Below are 17,472 nucleotides of genomic sequence, written 5' to 3' on the forward strand. Positions count from 1 at the left end.
ACAGCAAATTCCCATGACAAGGAATTAACCCTGCTGGATGTTTTCAGACTTTAAAAGGGTTGAAAGATAGTACTTCTGGTTTCGTTGACACTGAAAAAAGAGCTTTGCTCTGTAGTATCGCACCAAAGGAGAGGTCATTGAAGCCTATGGTTCTATGATGCTTGGCAGCAGAAGAAGCAAACCCCATAGGTCATTGCAGATTATGCACACAAATCAAAGCATGTTTAAATATGTCTTACATGCTTGAGGAAAGAAGATACCACAATGGATAAGCCAGCTGACCTGGGTTTTGCTGCAGCCAGTTGTTATAAATGGTCTCATTGCCAAATTTAGCCATGTGTAGATAATATGTACATATGATTTTAAAGGGCTGCAATTACTGAGAGTAACCAGAACATCCCTGTTCTTTTCTTCACCAATTTCTGTAGGCCCACTAGAAGTTGGGTTTGATGCTTACCTGCCTGTTTCTTTTCACTCCTTCCAGAGCTAGGCTTTCCAAGGAAATTTAAAAATGCTTGTCCACAATCCCAAGGAGCTCTTGTTTCAACATTATTTGTAAAGTACAATACAATTGTGTATGGACTGCTGTAAATTTCCAAATCAGAAAATTGTTTTGGCCTTAGTTTATTTCCAATATCATCTTTGGAGGTGAATGGCTATTTGCTGTGGAATGTATTCCCTCCCCCCTCCCCAAAGATAGTAACATAGTTTTGCAAAGTTCTTTTAAGGTGTTGTTATCTGAAGTAAATCTGTTCAGAGGCATAAATATCTGATGGTTTTGCACTACATCTCAAATAAATTTTTGTTCAATCCATAATGTTATGGCAGAGCAAGAAAACAGCTTCAACTCCAATACTTTGCTAAATGAGAAATAGTGGTTGCATTTCCATTGGCCAATAGGTGGAGCCTCCAGCCCAGATACGCACACAAGAAAGCTTCTTATGGTGACTGATGTTTGTTTTCATTAAAATTAATTTTTATCAGGAACGTGTTTTGCTCAAGCAGTTACTGAATGGATCAGAAGAAACAAATCTATTCTTGGAGCAGTAATATAAGACAATGAAAGACATATAAACTGCATTGTGGTACCGTAAGCCAAGCTTCCCTTGAGTGTTCATTACCAAGCACTCATACATGGGCATCAGCCATTGTCCTCTCCTTGCTTTAGTCTTGCTTATCTATAAAATATCACATAATAAAATAAGAAGCAGCATTCCACACCTTGTACTGGGTAGGTTGGCAGTGTCTGAAATGTTCCATAGTTTGTAACATGGCCATTATCTTCTGATGTATGTTGAGAAAACAGCCTCCATATTCCAATCCCAGTGCAGCGATTGAGTTGGGCTTATAATATGTGTAAATATACTAATGTATAGTATAATATAATAGGAGACAAAATCGTAATGGAAATATTCCAGAAATTCCAGAGTTGCATTTTTTCCACAGAAAAGTGTACGCATGAAACTGCCTTAAATCGAGTCAGATGACCACAGGACTATCAAAATTGATATCACTTACTCTCACTGGCAGCAGCTCTCCAGGGACTCAGGCAAAGATCTCTCATATCACCTGTTACCTGAGCCTTCTGACTGGAGGGATTGACCATGTGACATTCTGTATGCAAAGCTAATGCTGTACCCCTGTGCTTTAGCCCCACCAGTTTCTGTATATTATTCACATAGCCCCTCTGTTCTATGTGTAAATTAACTTGATGAATTTACATTTCTATGCATCTCATAAAGTGAACTCTGGCTCATGAAAGCTTATATTGGAATAAATTTTGTTAAGTCTTTAAGGTGCCACTTAAGGTGTAATCACCAGAGCTTTAAGGTGCCACTTAACCAGTGCAGAGTACCAGCACCTTTTGGAGGGCTCTCCCAAGCCTGAAGGGGGGGGGGGACAATTGGTGGAAATCGATGCAACCTTATATATGAGTACCAGTTCTTTCTTTTTAATCAAAAGAAAAAGCACTGGCAAACACCAAACTGATACAGGAGGGCTAACATAATTTTGGGAGTGGGCTAAAAACTCCTGATCCAGACTTTTTGAAACTTTTTTTTGAGGAGAGGCACCAGATACTATGCTGCAAATTTGGTACCTCGACCTCAAAAAACAGCCCCACCTCAAGCCCCAGATACCCACAGATCAATTCTCCATTACACCCTATGGGGATCAGTCTTCATAGGGTATAATGGAGTGCCCAGTGGATATTCAACCTCTCCTCCCTTTCTGAGAACCCTGAAGCGGGAGAGGGCGTCCAAACCAGGGGATCCCCTGCTCTAGGGTTGCCAGGTCTGTGTTGAAAAATACCTGGAAACTTTGACGGTGGATCTGAGAGAAGCCAGGGTTTGGAAGAAGAAGAAGAAGAAGAATTGCAGATTTATACCCCGCCCTTCTCCCTGAATCAGGGACTCAGAGCGGCTTACAATCTCCTATGTCTTCTCCCCCCACAACAGACACCCTGTGAGGTGGGTGGGGCTGGAGAGGGCTCTCACAGCAGCTGCCCTTTCAAGGACTACCTCTGCCAGAGCTATGGCTGACACAAGGCCATTCCAGCAGCTGCAAGTGGAGGAGTGGGGAATCAAACCCGGTTCTCCCAGATAAGAGTCCGCACACTTAACCACTACACCAAACTGGAGAGGGGAGAGGCCTCTGCAGGGTACAATGCCTTAGAGTCCACCCTTCAAAGCAGCCATTTTATCCAGGAAAGCTGATCGCTGACAGCAGGAGATCAGTTGTAAAAGCAGGCGATCTCCAGGCCCTGCTTGGAGGCTGGGAACCCTACCCTGCCCCCTACTGGGGACTGACAACCCTATGCTTAGTAACTGTTACTCTTTCTCAGGCCCCAGTTCTCCAGTAACGTTGTTACAGTAATAATGAGAGGGCTGGAGAAAAAGAAACGACCAAAGCACATACAAATAAAATTAACCTGTTTTTTAGTTGATTTCATCAAGCCTCCTGTGCGGTTCCTTCAAGCCTATAATCCCCTCAAACAGGCCACGTAAATGCCAGATGGCACATGAATCCAAGTATTGCCCTTGTTGAGGACTAGAAGACTAAGCAGTCTCCAAAGTCTCAATGATAAAAGCAAAAGTATAGGAGGAAAGTATGTAGAGTGTGAAACTGAAGTCTCTAATTTTGTAGGACTGGAACTAGGATGTCATCACACTGCATTGCTTTGTAAAAAGTTAATCCGGGTCTAAACACACTAGTAGATCAAGAAGGAAATTAAGGAATTGCTTAAACAATCACAAATCAGACTAGAGGATCCCAAAATATAGTATTAATGTAATAACTGATATATATTCAGTGATACTTTCCTGCAAATCTATACATCTAATAGCCCAGTGTGAGCCCATCTGCAGAAATCTAAATCCATGCATCAGGCCCACACTGACAAAAAGGTGATTTCTTGAAAATTGGGAGATCCCCAGGTCTGCAGAAAAATCTTAAGACATACAAAATTATGTGGAAGGTTAAATGCCTTCCAACAACAACCTATAAATACTTATCTGAACAGCCAACATGGTTGCTCCCAGGGGCCCTGCCACCTGATGGGGCCCTGCTGCTGACATGGTGGGTTTTTGAGCAAGAGCAGCCCCAGTGGCCCAAGAGGAGACTGAGGGAAGGAGGGAAGGGGGGGGAAAGAGAAGTGGGAGGAATATTGTCAGAGAAGGGGAAGCAGGAGAAAGAGAAGGTGTAGATTGTCAAGGAAGGGGGAGAAATACAAGGGAGAGGAGGGAGACTGATGGACAAGGGGAGGGGAGAAAGAGAGGGAAGATTGTCAGAGAAGAAGAGGGTGGAAAAAGCGGGAAGAATTGCTGGTGAAAGGGAAGAAGGTTGCTAGAGAAGGGTGACAGGGAAGGAAGCAAAGGTGAGGGATATGATGTACCTTCACTGCAAAACTCTTCGGGGTCCCCATTTGTCCTATATGTTTTCAAATATGAAACATATCCATCTATGAGTAAACCCATTAATCTCTAGCTGTTACTTTACATTTTAATGGTTTGAAAGATTTACAAATGAGGTGAATATTAAAATCTGAACTATACTGTCAAGAGAGCAATGAGACTGATATGGCTAAGACGTCTGATACAGCTAGGGCTTTTTTTAAAAGCAGGAGTGCACAGGAACAGAGTTCCAGCTGGCTTGGCATCGTGGGGTGTGGCCTAATATGCAAATGAGTTCCTGCTTGGCTTTTTCTAAAAAAAAAAGCCCTGGCACAGCCAATAGCAGAGAACCAGTAGGCTCTCTTATAGAACCACAACTCTCTCGCTCTCTCATTTTCATAGTGCTTAAACTTCATTCAGAAGCTCCCAAAACAATCTTAACCGGTATATTTAGTATTTCCTTTGTTAATCTTAGGAACGCTTTCCTGGGAGTAGTAAAAAAGAGCAAGACTCCAGCAGCACTTCCAAGACTAACACAATTTGTGGTAGGCTATGAGCTTCCCTGAACTACTGCTCACTTCTTCAGCTCTGTGATGTCTTGACTTTCCTGGGAGTAAGTGTCATTGAATAAGATGGGTCTGAGTAGACCTGCTCAGACTTTCTCCCCTAGCCAGCCATAATTCATTCTCCTAACTGAAACTCCTAACTCTCCCTTAGCCAGCCATAATTCACTCTCCCAACAAGGTTTTTACCAGTCCAGAAAGGTGAGTTTGTCCTCTTAAATCTACAATGTCATTCATACTTCATTCTATTCTGATTGTCTTTTCAAAAGCTCTGCCTCTTACTCATTTTCAAAGCATCACTTGGTTTGAGTCCAGAAGCAGTAGATCTATTTTACCCAACCCAAAGCTTTTTTCTTGTTTTTTCTCTTTTTCTGGATGCCTGTTTAGGAAACAGATGGCTGGCCTGGAGTTGCTCCAAAGTACAGAGGCATGCAGCTTCCAACAGCCCTTTTGAAATGGCTTGAACAGGAACTTTTGAAAACTGGGTCAGAAGCAGCTTGTCCTCCTGACAGGGTTATGGCCACCACTTCCCATTAACTTGGATTTATTGCCAACAGAAATGTCTACAACCCTGGTTCAAAGTTTAACTGGGTATGTTGTGAGAGCAATCCTAGGGATGTCTACTCCGAAGAAAAAGAGGAGTACAACCTTTTCTCATAGGGAAGGTAGTCCAATACCCTAGACATCTTGGTTGCCTTCTTTTGTACTTCTTCCAGCGTTGTAATGTCTTTTTTGAGATATGGTGATCAAAACTCTACACGGTATGAGGTAGCACCATAGGTCTATACAGGGGCAATAACAGCTGTTTATATTCAGTTTCTTTCCTAATCATTTTCTAACATAGAGTCTGCCATGCTGGGTGGAAACTTTTCCCCTTTCAGTTTTAGCAAGTTTAGACTCTATCATCCTACACTAGAAGTTGGGATTTTTTTTTTGTCTCAATGTGCATCACCTTACACTTACCAACACTGAATTCCATTTGCCACATTGGTACACATTCTCCCAATTTGTGGAGATTGCATTTGAGCTCTTCACAGTTAGCCTTGGTTTTCACAATCCCAAATTATTTTGTGTCATCTGCAATCTGGCTATTACACTACTCAGCCCTAGTACAGATCATTTAGGAATAAATTAAATAGTACTAGCCCCAAGACCAATTTTTGTGGGACCCCACTGTTTCCTCCCACATCAGTCTTCCACAGTGTACAGCCACTTGTAGCTGCTTTACTTGTTAAAAGAGAGCTGTCATGGAAAAGAATCAATGAACTTCACCCAACATTTAGCAGTGCCTAAGACTTATTTAGAAGGCAACAAAGCAAGCGGAGATTATGGTATCCCAGTTGAGCTATTCAAAGTCCTAAAAGATGATGCTGTTAAAGTGATGCACACATTATGTCAGCAAATTTGGAAAACACAACAGTGGCCACAGGATTGGAAAAGATCAGTTTATACTCCAATCCCAAAGAAGGGTAATGCCAAAGAATGTTCAAACTATCGCACCATTGCACTCCTTTCACATGCCAGCAAGGTCATGTTAAAGATCCTACAAGCCAGGCTTCAGCAGTATGTAGATCGGGAACTACCGGAGTTCAAGCTGGGTTTCAGAGAGGTAGAGGAACTAGAGATCAAATTGCCAACATTCGATGGATTATGGAGAAAGTATGGGAGTATCGAAAAAACATCTATTTCTGCTTCACTGACTATGCTAAAGCCTTTGATTGTGTGGATCACTACAAACTGTGGCAAGTCCTTAAAGAGATGGGAGTACCAGACCACCTCACATGTCTCCTGAGAAACCTGTATAAGGGTCAAGAAGCAACTGTCAGAACGGGATATGGAACAACTGATTGGTTTAGAATAGGAAAAGGAGTTCGACAAGGATGTATACTGTCACCCTGCTTATTTAATTTATATACAGAGTACATCATGTGGAATGCTGGCCTGGATGAAGCACAAGCCGGAATTAAGATTGCCGGGAAAAACATCAACAACCTCAGATATGCAGATGACACTACTCTAATGGGAGAAAGTGAGGAGGACCTCAAGAACCTCTTGATGAGGGTGAAAGATGAGAGCATAAAAGTAAGCTTGAAACTCAACATCAAAAAAACTAAGATCATGGCATCTGGCCCCATCAAACCTTGGCAAATAGAAGCGGAAGACATGGAAGTTGTGACAGACTTCACATTTCTGGGATCCAAGATCACTGCAGATGGTGACTGTAGCCATGAAATTAAAAGACATTTGCTCCTTGGGAGGACAGTTATGGCGAACTTGGGCAGTATAATAAAAAGGAGAGACATCACCCTGCCAACGAACGTCCGTGTAGTCAAAGCGATGGTATTCCCAGTAGTAATGTATGGCTGTGAGAGCTGGACCATAAGGAAGGCCAAGTGCAGAAGAATAGATGCTTTTGAGATGTGGTGCTGGAGAAGACTCTTGAGAATCCCTTGGACTGCAAGAAGATCAAATCAGTCAGTCCTAAGGGAAATCAACCCAGACTGTTCACTGGAAGGTCAGATGCTGAAGTTGAAGCTCAAATACTTCGGCCACCAAATGAGAAGGGAGCACTCACTGGAGAAGATCCTGATGCTGGGAAAGACAGAAGGCAAAAGAAGGGGATGGCAAAAGATGAGATGGCTGGACAGTGTTACTGATGTAACCAACACGAATTTGAGCAGACTCCGGAGGATGGTGGAAGACAGGAGGGCCTGGCGTGACTTTGTCCATGGGGTCGCAAAGAGTCGGACTCATCTGTGCGACTGAACAACACAACAACAACAAAGACTTATTTGAAGGCAGAATTCAGGCTTTTAGCACAAGTAAGTGATTTTAAAAAATCCCTGGTGGGTTTGTTCCTGCTGTGTGACTCTGACAAGTAAACAAATCCTATTCATATTTATTTGGAAGATTTACACTATTCACTGCTAGCCAAATATGCACATCATTATAGCTTTGACAGTATGGAAGCTCTTGTAAGGTCTAGAGTGGACAGCCTTAGTTCACAAGAGGTTAATTCTGCTCCAAGATGGCTTATTGCACAGTATAGGAAGATAAATTATAAATGTTCTTTTACATCAAACCATGTATACTTTTTATAGTTTACAAACAAAACTAGTTTTTTTTAATTACAGGAAATAATTTTTGAGATACCTGCAATTCTCCTTCCATTATACTAAGGAGCTGGATGAGGTCCTCTTTAGAGAGTTCTATGGATTTCTTGCTTTTCTTCTCACCAGGTGTTGGCAATCTGCTGTGCTGTTTGACTGTTTCTGAGATTGTTATCTCCTCTCTTTTTCGGTTACATTTGCTCTTTTTCTTTGCATCTTCCTGCAGGTTTGGATTTTCAGTGGTATTGGTAGTGGGCTTTGAACTGGAAAAATGCCCATTTGATGAGCTTTCCCCACCTGGATTTCGGGATCTCATCCTGACCTACACAGGAAAACAAATAAAATCACATGATAAATATTTATTTTAAAATGTCAATACAGGGTAGTAAAGTTACATATCATCACATCATCACATATCATCACCCAAGTAGACGTCATATTTACCATGGGAGTGCTACAAATAAATGTAATAGATAAATTGGGAAAATCCAAAAAGAGATCTACAATTTTAACTATCCATTCTAAATTTAATAATAATAATAATTTTTAATTTATATCTCGCCCTCCCCGCCGAAGCAGGCTCAGGGCGGCTCACATAACATAAATACAGCATTACAGTAGTAAAATAATAAAACAAAATATCCCAATTTACAATTATTACTCAGTTAAGCATTAAAACATTAATAAAACAAAATTTAAAACCAGATTAATTTGGTGCTACAAATATAACATAGCTTTGCATAGTGATGGTATAATAATTCCACATTAAAAAGCCAGCTGGAAGAGGACGGTATTTCAGGCCCAGTGGAACTGGTTAAGGTCCGGCAAGGCCTGTCCCTCTTCTGGTAGCTGGTTCCACCAGCAGGGAGCTGTAGCCAAGAAGGCCCTATCTCCTGTTGTTTTCAATTTGACCTCCTTCGGCCCAGGGATTGTCAGCAGGTTTTGCGAGCTAGATTGAAGCACTCTCTGGGAAACATATGGGGAGAGACGGTCCCTAAGGTAGACAGGTCCTCGGCCATATAGGGCTTTAAAGGTAGTAACCAGCACCTTGTAATGAATCCGGTACACAATTGGCAGCCAGTGCAGTTCCTGCAGCCTAGCTGTATGTGCTCCCATTTAGGGAGTCCCATTAACAGTCTGACCGCTGCGTTCTGCACTAGCTGCAGTTTCCAGGTTCGGCACAGGGGCAGCTCCATGTAGACGGCATTACAGAAGTCTAACCTCAAAGTGACCATTGCATGGATCACTGTTGCCAGCTCATTGCGCTCCAGGAAGGGAGCCAACTGCCTCACCCGTCTCAGATGAAAAAAGGCAGATTTAGCAGTGGCTGCTATCTGGGCCTCCACTGACAAGGAAGGCTCCAGTAGCACCCCCAGGCTCTTGACCCTGCACACTGTTTTCAGTGGCACACCATCAAAGACTGGTAGGGGAATTTCCCTTCCTAGACTGCCACGGCCGAGGCACAGGACCTCTGTCTTCACTGGATTCAGCTTCAACCCACTCAGCCTGAGCCAGCCTGCCACAGCTTCCAGCGCCCAGTCCAGATTTTCTGGGACATCGCCAGGCCAGTCGTCCATCAGTAGAAAGAGCTGGGTGTCATCAGCATACTGATGGCAACCGAGCCCATAATCCGGGCAATATGGGCAAGAGGGTGCATGTAGATGTTAAACAACATTGAGGAGAGCACCGCCCCTTGAGGCATCCTGCAATTAAGTGGGTATCTCTGGGACAGCTCTCCCCCAATCACCACTCTTTGTCCCCGACCATCCAGGAAAGAGGAAAGCCACTGTAAGGCCAGCCCCTGAATCCCTGCGTCGGCAAGGCAGCAGGTCAGTAACCGGTGGTCGACTGTATCGAACGCAGCCGATAGGTCTAACAACAGCACTGCCGAACCGCCTCGATTCATGAACTTAATGAAGTTTTATTCTGAGTATCATGATCACTTGTCAAGCAGCTGGAACTTTTCATAGCTAGTTTTCCCAGTCTTTCTAGCCACAACATGTTTAATCTACTCCACAGAAATATATGCAACTGCAGGCTTTGATTCTCACAAGATTAGTCACAATTCTTCTCCTCTCCATGTATTTTCCTTTTACCCTTCAGTTTTCTTATGGTCAGCTTCTTTCAAAAGCATCTATCAGGCTTTTCAAACCACTTCTAGATATGGAATCAGTGGCTCTCAGTTAAGGCCATTATTCCCTTTAGATCAAAATATCTCTGTGATACTTTATTTTGTCTCAGTTCTTTCAGTCAGGGAGAAAAAAAGGTTTCCCTGTATCCCAGTTTAATGAGGAATGTCAGCTAATTACAATAGTCAAAACTTGTGCAAATGAATATTAAAATGTATTCAAAGGAACATTCAAATTTAATTTATTTTAATCTGTACATAATCCCTCATCCCCTTTTCTGAATTAAATTTTGGTTTGATGTTTAGAATCACATTTAATGTGTGTGTGCAGTATAGGGTTGCCAAGTCTAACTCAGAAAATATCTGGGGACTTTGGGGGTGGAGCCAAGAGACTTTCACATTCCCTAAAATAAATAAGTAAAAATACAGCAGTGTAGTTCCCCTGAATATGGTCTTCATTTCCTCATCCCCAAACAGCTGTATGTCCCATGTACTCTCTCTCACACACACGCACACACACACACGCACACACAAAGCAGGCAAAATAAACAGTTTGCAATCCCACACTTGTATGGTCTTACTGAGGCAATTTACTCCTGAGTTGCTGAATTTCCAAGTTCTTCAGACTAACATAGGGAAACCAAAGGTTCTAGTTTATTCTTTACTATGCAAATGACTTCTGAAAGGATTGTAAAACAAACGGAAAGTCTGAGCTGCTTTCCCTTCCTTTCTTACAGCTTCACAGTTCACTGGAACCATCCATGTTGTTCTGTTGGCTCACCCCGCCCCCCTTCAGCCTGGCTCCTACAGATTTAAAGGCACACACAGCTTCTAAAAAGCAAGTATTTCAAAGCTTTTTCTAGCCTTCTGAAGTGGAAATACACATGGTGGCTGTTGGGGTGAGGCTTCGTCCCACCAGCCAGCTGACTGGGAATGGGAAGGAGCCTGCAAAACCAGGGGATCCCCTGCTGGGACCTGGGGATTGGCAAGCCTAGCACAGGAACATCCAGAATGGACCCAGGGCCCTGAAAGCAAGGTAAGATGTGGCAACCCTACTAGGCCCACAAGTTCTTGTGGATCCCACTTGTATGCTAATTCTAATCTCTGCATATCTCAGGATACTTAAATGCAGGGACTAAAACTATTCATGGACAAGACAGATATTTTCATAGAAGTGAAAAATGCCCCAGGTTTACAGAATAAATCCAAATCTTAAAAATAAACAAACATTGGAAGGTTAACCCTCCCATTGATTGAAGATGTGCTTTAAGAAATGGATGCCCTCAGTGACCTTTGCAAGGGAACTACAACATTTTTGCCATGCCAGCATATCAAAGCTAGTTTCTGTCAGAAAAAGGCAGGAGGAGGGACAGGCAGGGCTTATCTGCCCACTAGGCAAATTAGGCATTTGCCTAGGGTGCCAGGAAGAGGATGCCGAACTGGGCTTTCCCCCGCCCTTCCTGGCACCCAACACAAATACCTAATTGCTTTGCCATGGTCGCCGGTTCATGATGGCAATTAGGCAGCAGCAGTGGTGGGCAGGCCATCCCCTCCCCTCGGCAGAGGACTGACACCAGCCTCCTGCTTACCAGCTTCAGCCAGCATCTCAGAGCGTACTGTCTTAATAGAGATCAGGAAGAGGCTTTGCTCACCCCTCCCTTCCTGTTCTGGGGAGGGGGTGGCCCAGGGGTGCCCCTGCAGAGGGGGTGGCAAGCAGCCAGTCCCCCTGGGGTGCCATACGCCAAGGGCCGGGCCTGGGGATAGGACTCTTTCCAGGGTTGTTTTGGCCTGTGAAGGAGGACTCAGCAGCTACAACTGAGCAGCTTGTGGTCACCTGACTTGCATGACCCACATAGGACTGATTGCTTCCTACTGCTCAACAGCAGCCATCCCACAAAAGCCAGTGGTTTGCAGTGGTTAGAGATTCAGACTAGGATCTCCAATCCCCACTCTGCCATGGAAACTCACTGGGTGACCTTGTGTCAGTTATACATTCTCAGGCTAATCTATCTCAGAGGGCTGTAACAGAAAGGCTGAGCCCAGCCCTCCTGAGCCCCTCATCTCTCTAGTCTGGAGATCAATTGTAATCTCAGGAGAACTCCAGCAGCCCCACCTTGAAGTTAGTAACTTTATTATCTTCTGATGGAGTTAAATAAAAAGCTGCATCCATTTTATTTTCATTTGTGTGGAAGTATTTTTTTATGGAGATCTTTCAAGACAACAAACATCTCGGGAGGTGAGGGGGTTAACTATTACAGCCTTGCTCAAATAGCTGGATGATCTGGTTACTTAAATCTTTGTTGTTCTGGGCAACAGTTCTTCAATTTTCAATAATTAGCATCATGCATACTTTTAATTATGTAGCTTCTGCACTGGCTTTACAGAGATCAGAAAGAAATCTGGCCATGGAATCTGCTGACCAGAAAGATGGCAGAAGAATAAAGACATACTGTTGTTTCATTTATTGTAAGATATACTTTAAAAAGCTTTTGAGGAGCCAAATCACGTAATGCTGTGAAATCATCAATATTTATAGAATCAGAGAGGCTGAGTTTAGATACAGAGATGCAAATCTAGTATAGTGATATGCCAGATAAGATAGCTTTGATTAGCGCCACATTTTTATGAATTGGTTTAATGTTCCTTCATCCCATCTTTAACTTTCAGTTATATGGTCACAGCTGCTAATTCTACTTTTCTAAAGCACAGCTATGTTTCTGTATTGGAAGCAGAAGTTTGAGCATGATTGGTCCAGTGTCTGAGTGCACCATATGACAGAATCCCAAACAGATTTACCAGTGGCCATCTCTGCTTCTGGGCAACCAAAAAAGGCTCAATTCAGATGCTACTGAGGCAACATGATAGCTCTTCTAAAATATCTGCTGCCATAGGCTGTCTTTCCATAGTCTTGGTAATGTAGAAAAGATCAGATTACAAAATGTCTTGCCTTAATGACATATTATTTTTCATACCAATCAACAAGTTCCCTTCTCCAGTCTGGCTGCTGATTCATAACCCTGTTCACAAGTCTCAGTTAATGCATTTAAATCTAGTCTGATTTACATGTTACAGCAAATGCATGTGTATCCTGCATGTATATGCAGGGCTTTTTTTTTTAGCAGGAATGCATAGGAACGCAGTTTGGTGTCAGGGGGTGTGGCCTACTATGCAAACAAGTCCCTGCTTTTTTCAGCAAAAAAAGCCTGTATGAAACAATGGTGATGTCAGGGGTGTGTGACCTAATATGCAAATGAGTTCCTGCTGGGCTTTTTCTACAAAGAAAGCCCTGTGTATATATACACATCTGTTCATAAGAAACAGTCAAAGAACATTCACATTGCAAACAAAACTGGATAAATGTTCACTTGTACATGCATGAAATCTAACATGAGAATTAGTGCACATATTACTACGATAAAATGGAACTGGACAACAGGAAAGCTTTCTCAATGCAGCCTTATATGCATCATTTCTCCAGTTTCTGCTTCCTAATTTGTCTTACAGAATAGCTTCCAACATTTAAATGGCAACCTCAAAAGGAAATAATTGTTCATTCATATTTACCCAGATTTGTTTCATTGTCTGACGGAAGAAATATGTCTGGCAAGTTACCCGATAGATTAGTTGGCCTACAAAAGGGGGTTTTTTTGTTCTTGAAACAGCTAATCCCAATACTAGGAAAATGGCATTTCTCTATTGTTACTAGAATTGAAAAAAATAAAATAAAATAAAAAAACATATACCCTGGTTTTTAAAAATATTGTTTTCAGTTGAATTTTTAAAATAAAGACTGCTAGTCCTGTCACAATAATTTGTTTTTCTCCATGGCATAAACATATTGAAGTAATCCCAAGCAGTAAATAATATGATGGTCAGTAAATGCACCCTCTTAATAATGTGCACATGACTCTTTTTTTCTAGGTCTCTTGCCTGTCCTTAAGCTTCCTTCTCATGATGATCACAATATGTACAATTGCTCCACCTTGTACAGAAAGTAAATTCTAGTTCTCTATCCATTTAAGTCTTCTCCAGCCATCTATCTTCTTCCCCAAAAGACACCCATTGCATTTCCTAGTACAGAGGCACTAGCTCAGGTTGTCATGGGGCACTGCAGCAGAATCAAATTGAGAAAGTGGTATAGTCAAGGTGCAGTTGCATGTGGGAGAGGCAAAGATGTGTTGTTCCATGGAACAGAGCAAATGAGATCCCTTGATGCTTGAACCAGTGGATAAGATTGACCAGAAGTTTGGAAATTTTTTAGCAATAGTGACTGGTGCTTGCATGGGGGACTATCTTTACCTTTTTAGGGAGGACTTTACATTCCACTTTGGTCTACCATTCCTGTTCCCACATTCAGAACCTGCAGCAGACCTGGAGTACCAGAGACACTGCTGAAAAGGTAACAATTACAATATGACCCACTTGATTTTTTTTAAAAAAATTAAATCATTTAATTATTTAAAATATTTCCATCTCTCCTGAGCACCTTCACTGTCCTCAAAGTGACTTTCAAACAGTTCAAAATGAAATAGTGAAATATTTTTAAATCAGCAGAATAGTAACTGTCATTGCCAGACAATGGCATAAACAGTTTTAAGTCCCATTGAAAGCCTGACTTACAAAAAGTTACTTTTCACCTGGCACTAGGTATTAAATTATTTACTTTTATTTATTTAATCTGTTTGCCCATCACTATACCACCTATTTATCCAGTTGTTCTCAGGATATCTTAAACACTACACACAATTTAAAAATCTGTGACCACTGCAGTTGATACAACATTAATTTTGTTATCAAGCAGCTTTAGTCAAGTCTGATTGCTGGGAAAACTGCTGTCATGCAGGGTGCTTTCAAATAACCAATTTCCCCAAACTCTACAATTCAACACAAGGACTGACCCGTTTCAGTCATTGTTAAATCAGGGCAAGTTGCTGGACTTCATAATCCATTTAATGCCTTTACAGTACTCTGAAGTAAACAGCACATAAGATGATACTGCTTAACAGTGCTCCCTCTAAGCTGAGTTAGTGTGAGCTAGCTCACAATTTTTTAGCCTCCAGCTCATACATTTTTGTCTCAGCTCAGGAAAAATGGCCCCAGAGCAAACTAAGAAGAAGAAGATATTGGATTTATATCCCGCCCTCAACTCCAAAGAGTCTCAGAGGGGCTCACAATCTCCTTTACCTTCCTCCCCCACAACAGACACCCTGTGAGGTGGGTGGGGCTGGAGAGGGCTCTCACAGCAGCTGCCCTTTCAAGGACAACCTCTGCCAGAGCTATGGCTGACCCAAGACCATGCTAGGAGGTGCAAGTGGAGGAGTGGGGAATCAAACCCGGTTCTCCCAGATAAGAGTCCACACACTTAACCACTATACTTAACCACTACACCAAACTGGCTCTCCTAAACTAAATTATGCAGTCACTAACAACTTTAACGCAAGTAACACAGCTTTAATGCTAGTACCTCACAAAGTAGAACTTTTGCTCACAAGACTCCAGAGAGGGAACATTGCTTATCAACAAAATATTCATTGCAAAACTATCTGGAACATCTAGGGGAAATTTTAGACTGTACAAACAGATAACAAAAACACATCTGTTTTCAGGGCTAGCAGGAAACTGCTAGATACACAGATTGGACAACATTACCATATCAAGATGCAGTCAGTACTGAGATGGGTAGCTCATGACAGAAAATAAGTCAGTCTTCATAGTCTGATGTACACTATTAATTTTATTTTGTAGTTCCTCACTTCACAGCCATTCATCAGCCGGAAGGCATTCTGGTTGGAAGTTTCTTCCTTTGGCTGGATCTTGTTTTCCTATGAACATACCTGTGTTTGGAATTCCTGGGCCTTGTAGTCTTTTGCAATCACTCCCCTACATACCTTCTGTTTTCAGCTTTGAAAGCATCAGCACAGGACTTGAAAACATGCATGCCCTGCCACAGCACCTTGTACACATTTCATCCCAAACCCAGTACCCTCTAAACCAGTACTTGAGCATCTAGATGCATGAAAAATATTACTGAGCTACAGTTCAGCACACTTTTTATTTGCAAACATATTTAAAAGCATCCAAAGATACAGGCAACTCAGAAAAGAAACAAAAAGATGAATATAATTCTAATTTCATTTCTCTGGCTCTATGTGGATGGTAAAGGTTTGCTGAGGCAGAATACTTGAGTTAGGATTCTACTAAATTAAGAATCACATGCTCATGTGTCAATATTAAATTGATACTTGACCACTGTGTGATCACTGAAGAAGGTTGCCAGGCTGAAACATGTCTGTTTGGGGGTCGCATAAGGTTCTTTCTAATTGTGCATATTGAGCCTATATTTGGGCCTATAATGGTTTTAAAAGTAAATTGTAATAAATACATGCATTTTTGAAAATTTGTAATATTTATGTTGCATATTCATTGTTTTTAACATTGATCTCCCTATTTGGTATCCATTTAACCTTTCAGGTTCTCAACTGTAATAGAAAATATTACAAATGGCGAACCAGATTTATCACTCCATAGCAAGACTATTCAATCCAGTGTCTTACTGAATTGTAATGTACTGGGGTCGGCGCAGTAAGAGACCAGAGTCGGAGAGTGATTTCAGCAAGCTTTACTTCAGGAACACACACACAGACTGAGCTCTGTTCAAACTTCCCGCTCCTTTATACAATTCTTGCCCCCTTCTGATTGGTCCTTAACTATCTACACGGATTGGCTATTTACAGGGCCCTAAAGGCCTATCAGGGTACAGTATGAGCCTGGATGTTGATTGGCTACTTATGTTTCAATCCTTCCCCTGATTGGGCATGCTTAGGCCTTCTCTGGAACCCTGGTGTGGAGTTCAAGCTCTGGCTTGTTCGGCTTCCCTCCAAAAGTAACAGTTCTCCCATTTGAGCCTAGGACACAACATGAATAAAGCATTATGATGCCAAAAAGAGCATTCATTCAATTGTTACAAAATGTGCGTGTCACTTTAATAATACTGGCATCACACAATGCTGATTCCCAGAGTCTCTTCCCCATGCTCATTTACTACTTGAGTGCTAGCCCTGTAAAATAGGCCAGTATCATCATTCCCAAAATTCAGATGTGCAATTAAGAATAATACTTACTTAAAGACACTAAAAGAACAATTCTAAGCATGTCTACTCAGAATGTTACTCAAGTTTATTCAATGGAGCTTTTACACAGAAAATAACTTTAGGATCCCACTGCTAGAGAATTTGTGACAGATGCAAGACTTTCAGTGGGAATCTCCCAGTTCAAAACTCACTCTTTCTGATGCTATGCTGCACCCACTGAACATATAGGCACAGCAGATGAAAACATTGCTGTAGCAGCACTAGAGTACGGCAATGCTCCTGTGTTACTGAGATCACTGTGCATGCTGTCAATCACAGTGAGCCCCACCAGCCACCATAGGAAGCCAGCATTAATTTATCTGCTGACTGGTTGCAGATAAGGGGATTTTTTATTTAATGACTTAGTTTTGTTTTGTTTTTGAGCCAGAGGAAAGTTTTCTATATCTTTGAACGAATACCCAGGACGTACTCAGGACACACCAAGCCAGCTGGAACTGAGTTCCTGTGCGTTCCTGCTAAAAAAGGGGAGGGACAGTGGCTCAGTAGTAGAGCATCTGCTTGGGAAGCAGAAGGTCTCAGGTTCAATCCCTGGCATCTCCAAAAAAGGGTCTAGGCAAATAGCTGTGGAAAACCTCAGCTTGAGACCCTAGAGAGCCGCTGCCAGTCTGAGAAGACAATACTGACTTTGAT

The 17,472-nt window shown here is 42.1% G+C and overlaps 1 protein-coding gene across 3 annotated transcripts in view; it reads right to left on the minus strand.

Moving 5' to 3' along the window:
- FILIP1 (filamin A interacting protein 1) overlaps window positions 1–17,472 on the minus strand; it is a 117,314-nt gene that overhangs the window by 53,467 nt on the left and 46,375 nt on the right. For all 3 annotated transcript variants that reach the window (XM_060236100.1, XM_060236092.1, XM_060236084.1), the window contains exon 2: window positions 7,607–7,885. In XM_060236100.1, coding sequence (XP_060092083.1) covers window positions 7,607–7,879 — 273 coding nt within the window. In that variant the 5' untranslated portion in view covers window positions 7,880–7,885. The remainder of the gene's footprint in view (window positions 1–7,606; window positions 7,886–17,472) is intronic.

The sequence above is a fragment of the Heteronotia binoei genome, chromosome 1, assembly GCF_032191835.1.
Source record: "Heteronotia binoei isolate CCM8104 ecotype False Entrance Well chromosome 1, APGP_CSIRO_Hbin_v1, whole genome shotgun sequence".
Classification (NCBI taxonomy): domain Eukaryota; kingdom Metazoa; phylum Chordata; class Lepidosauria; order Squamata; family Gekkonidae; genus Heteronotia; species Heteronotia binoei.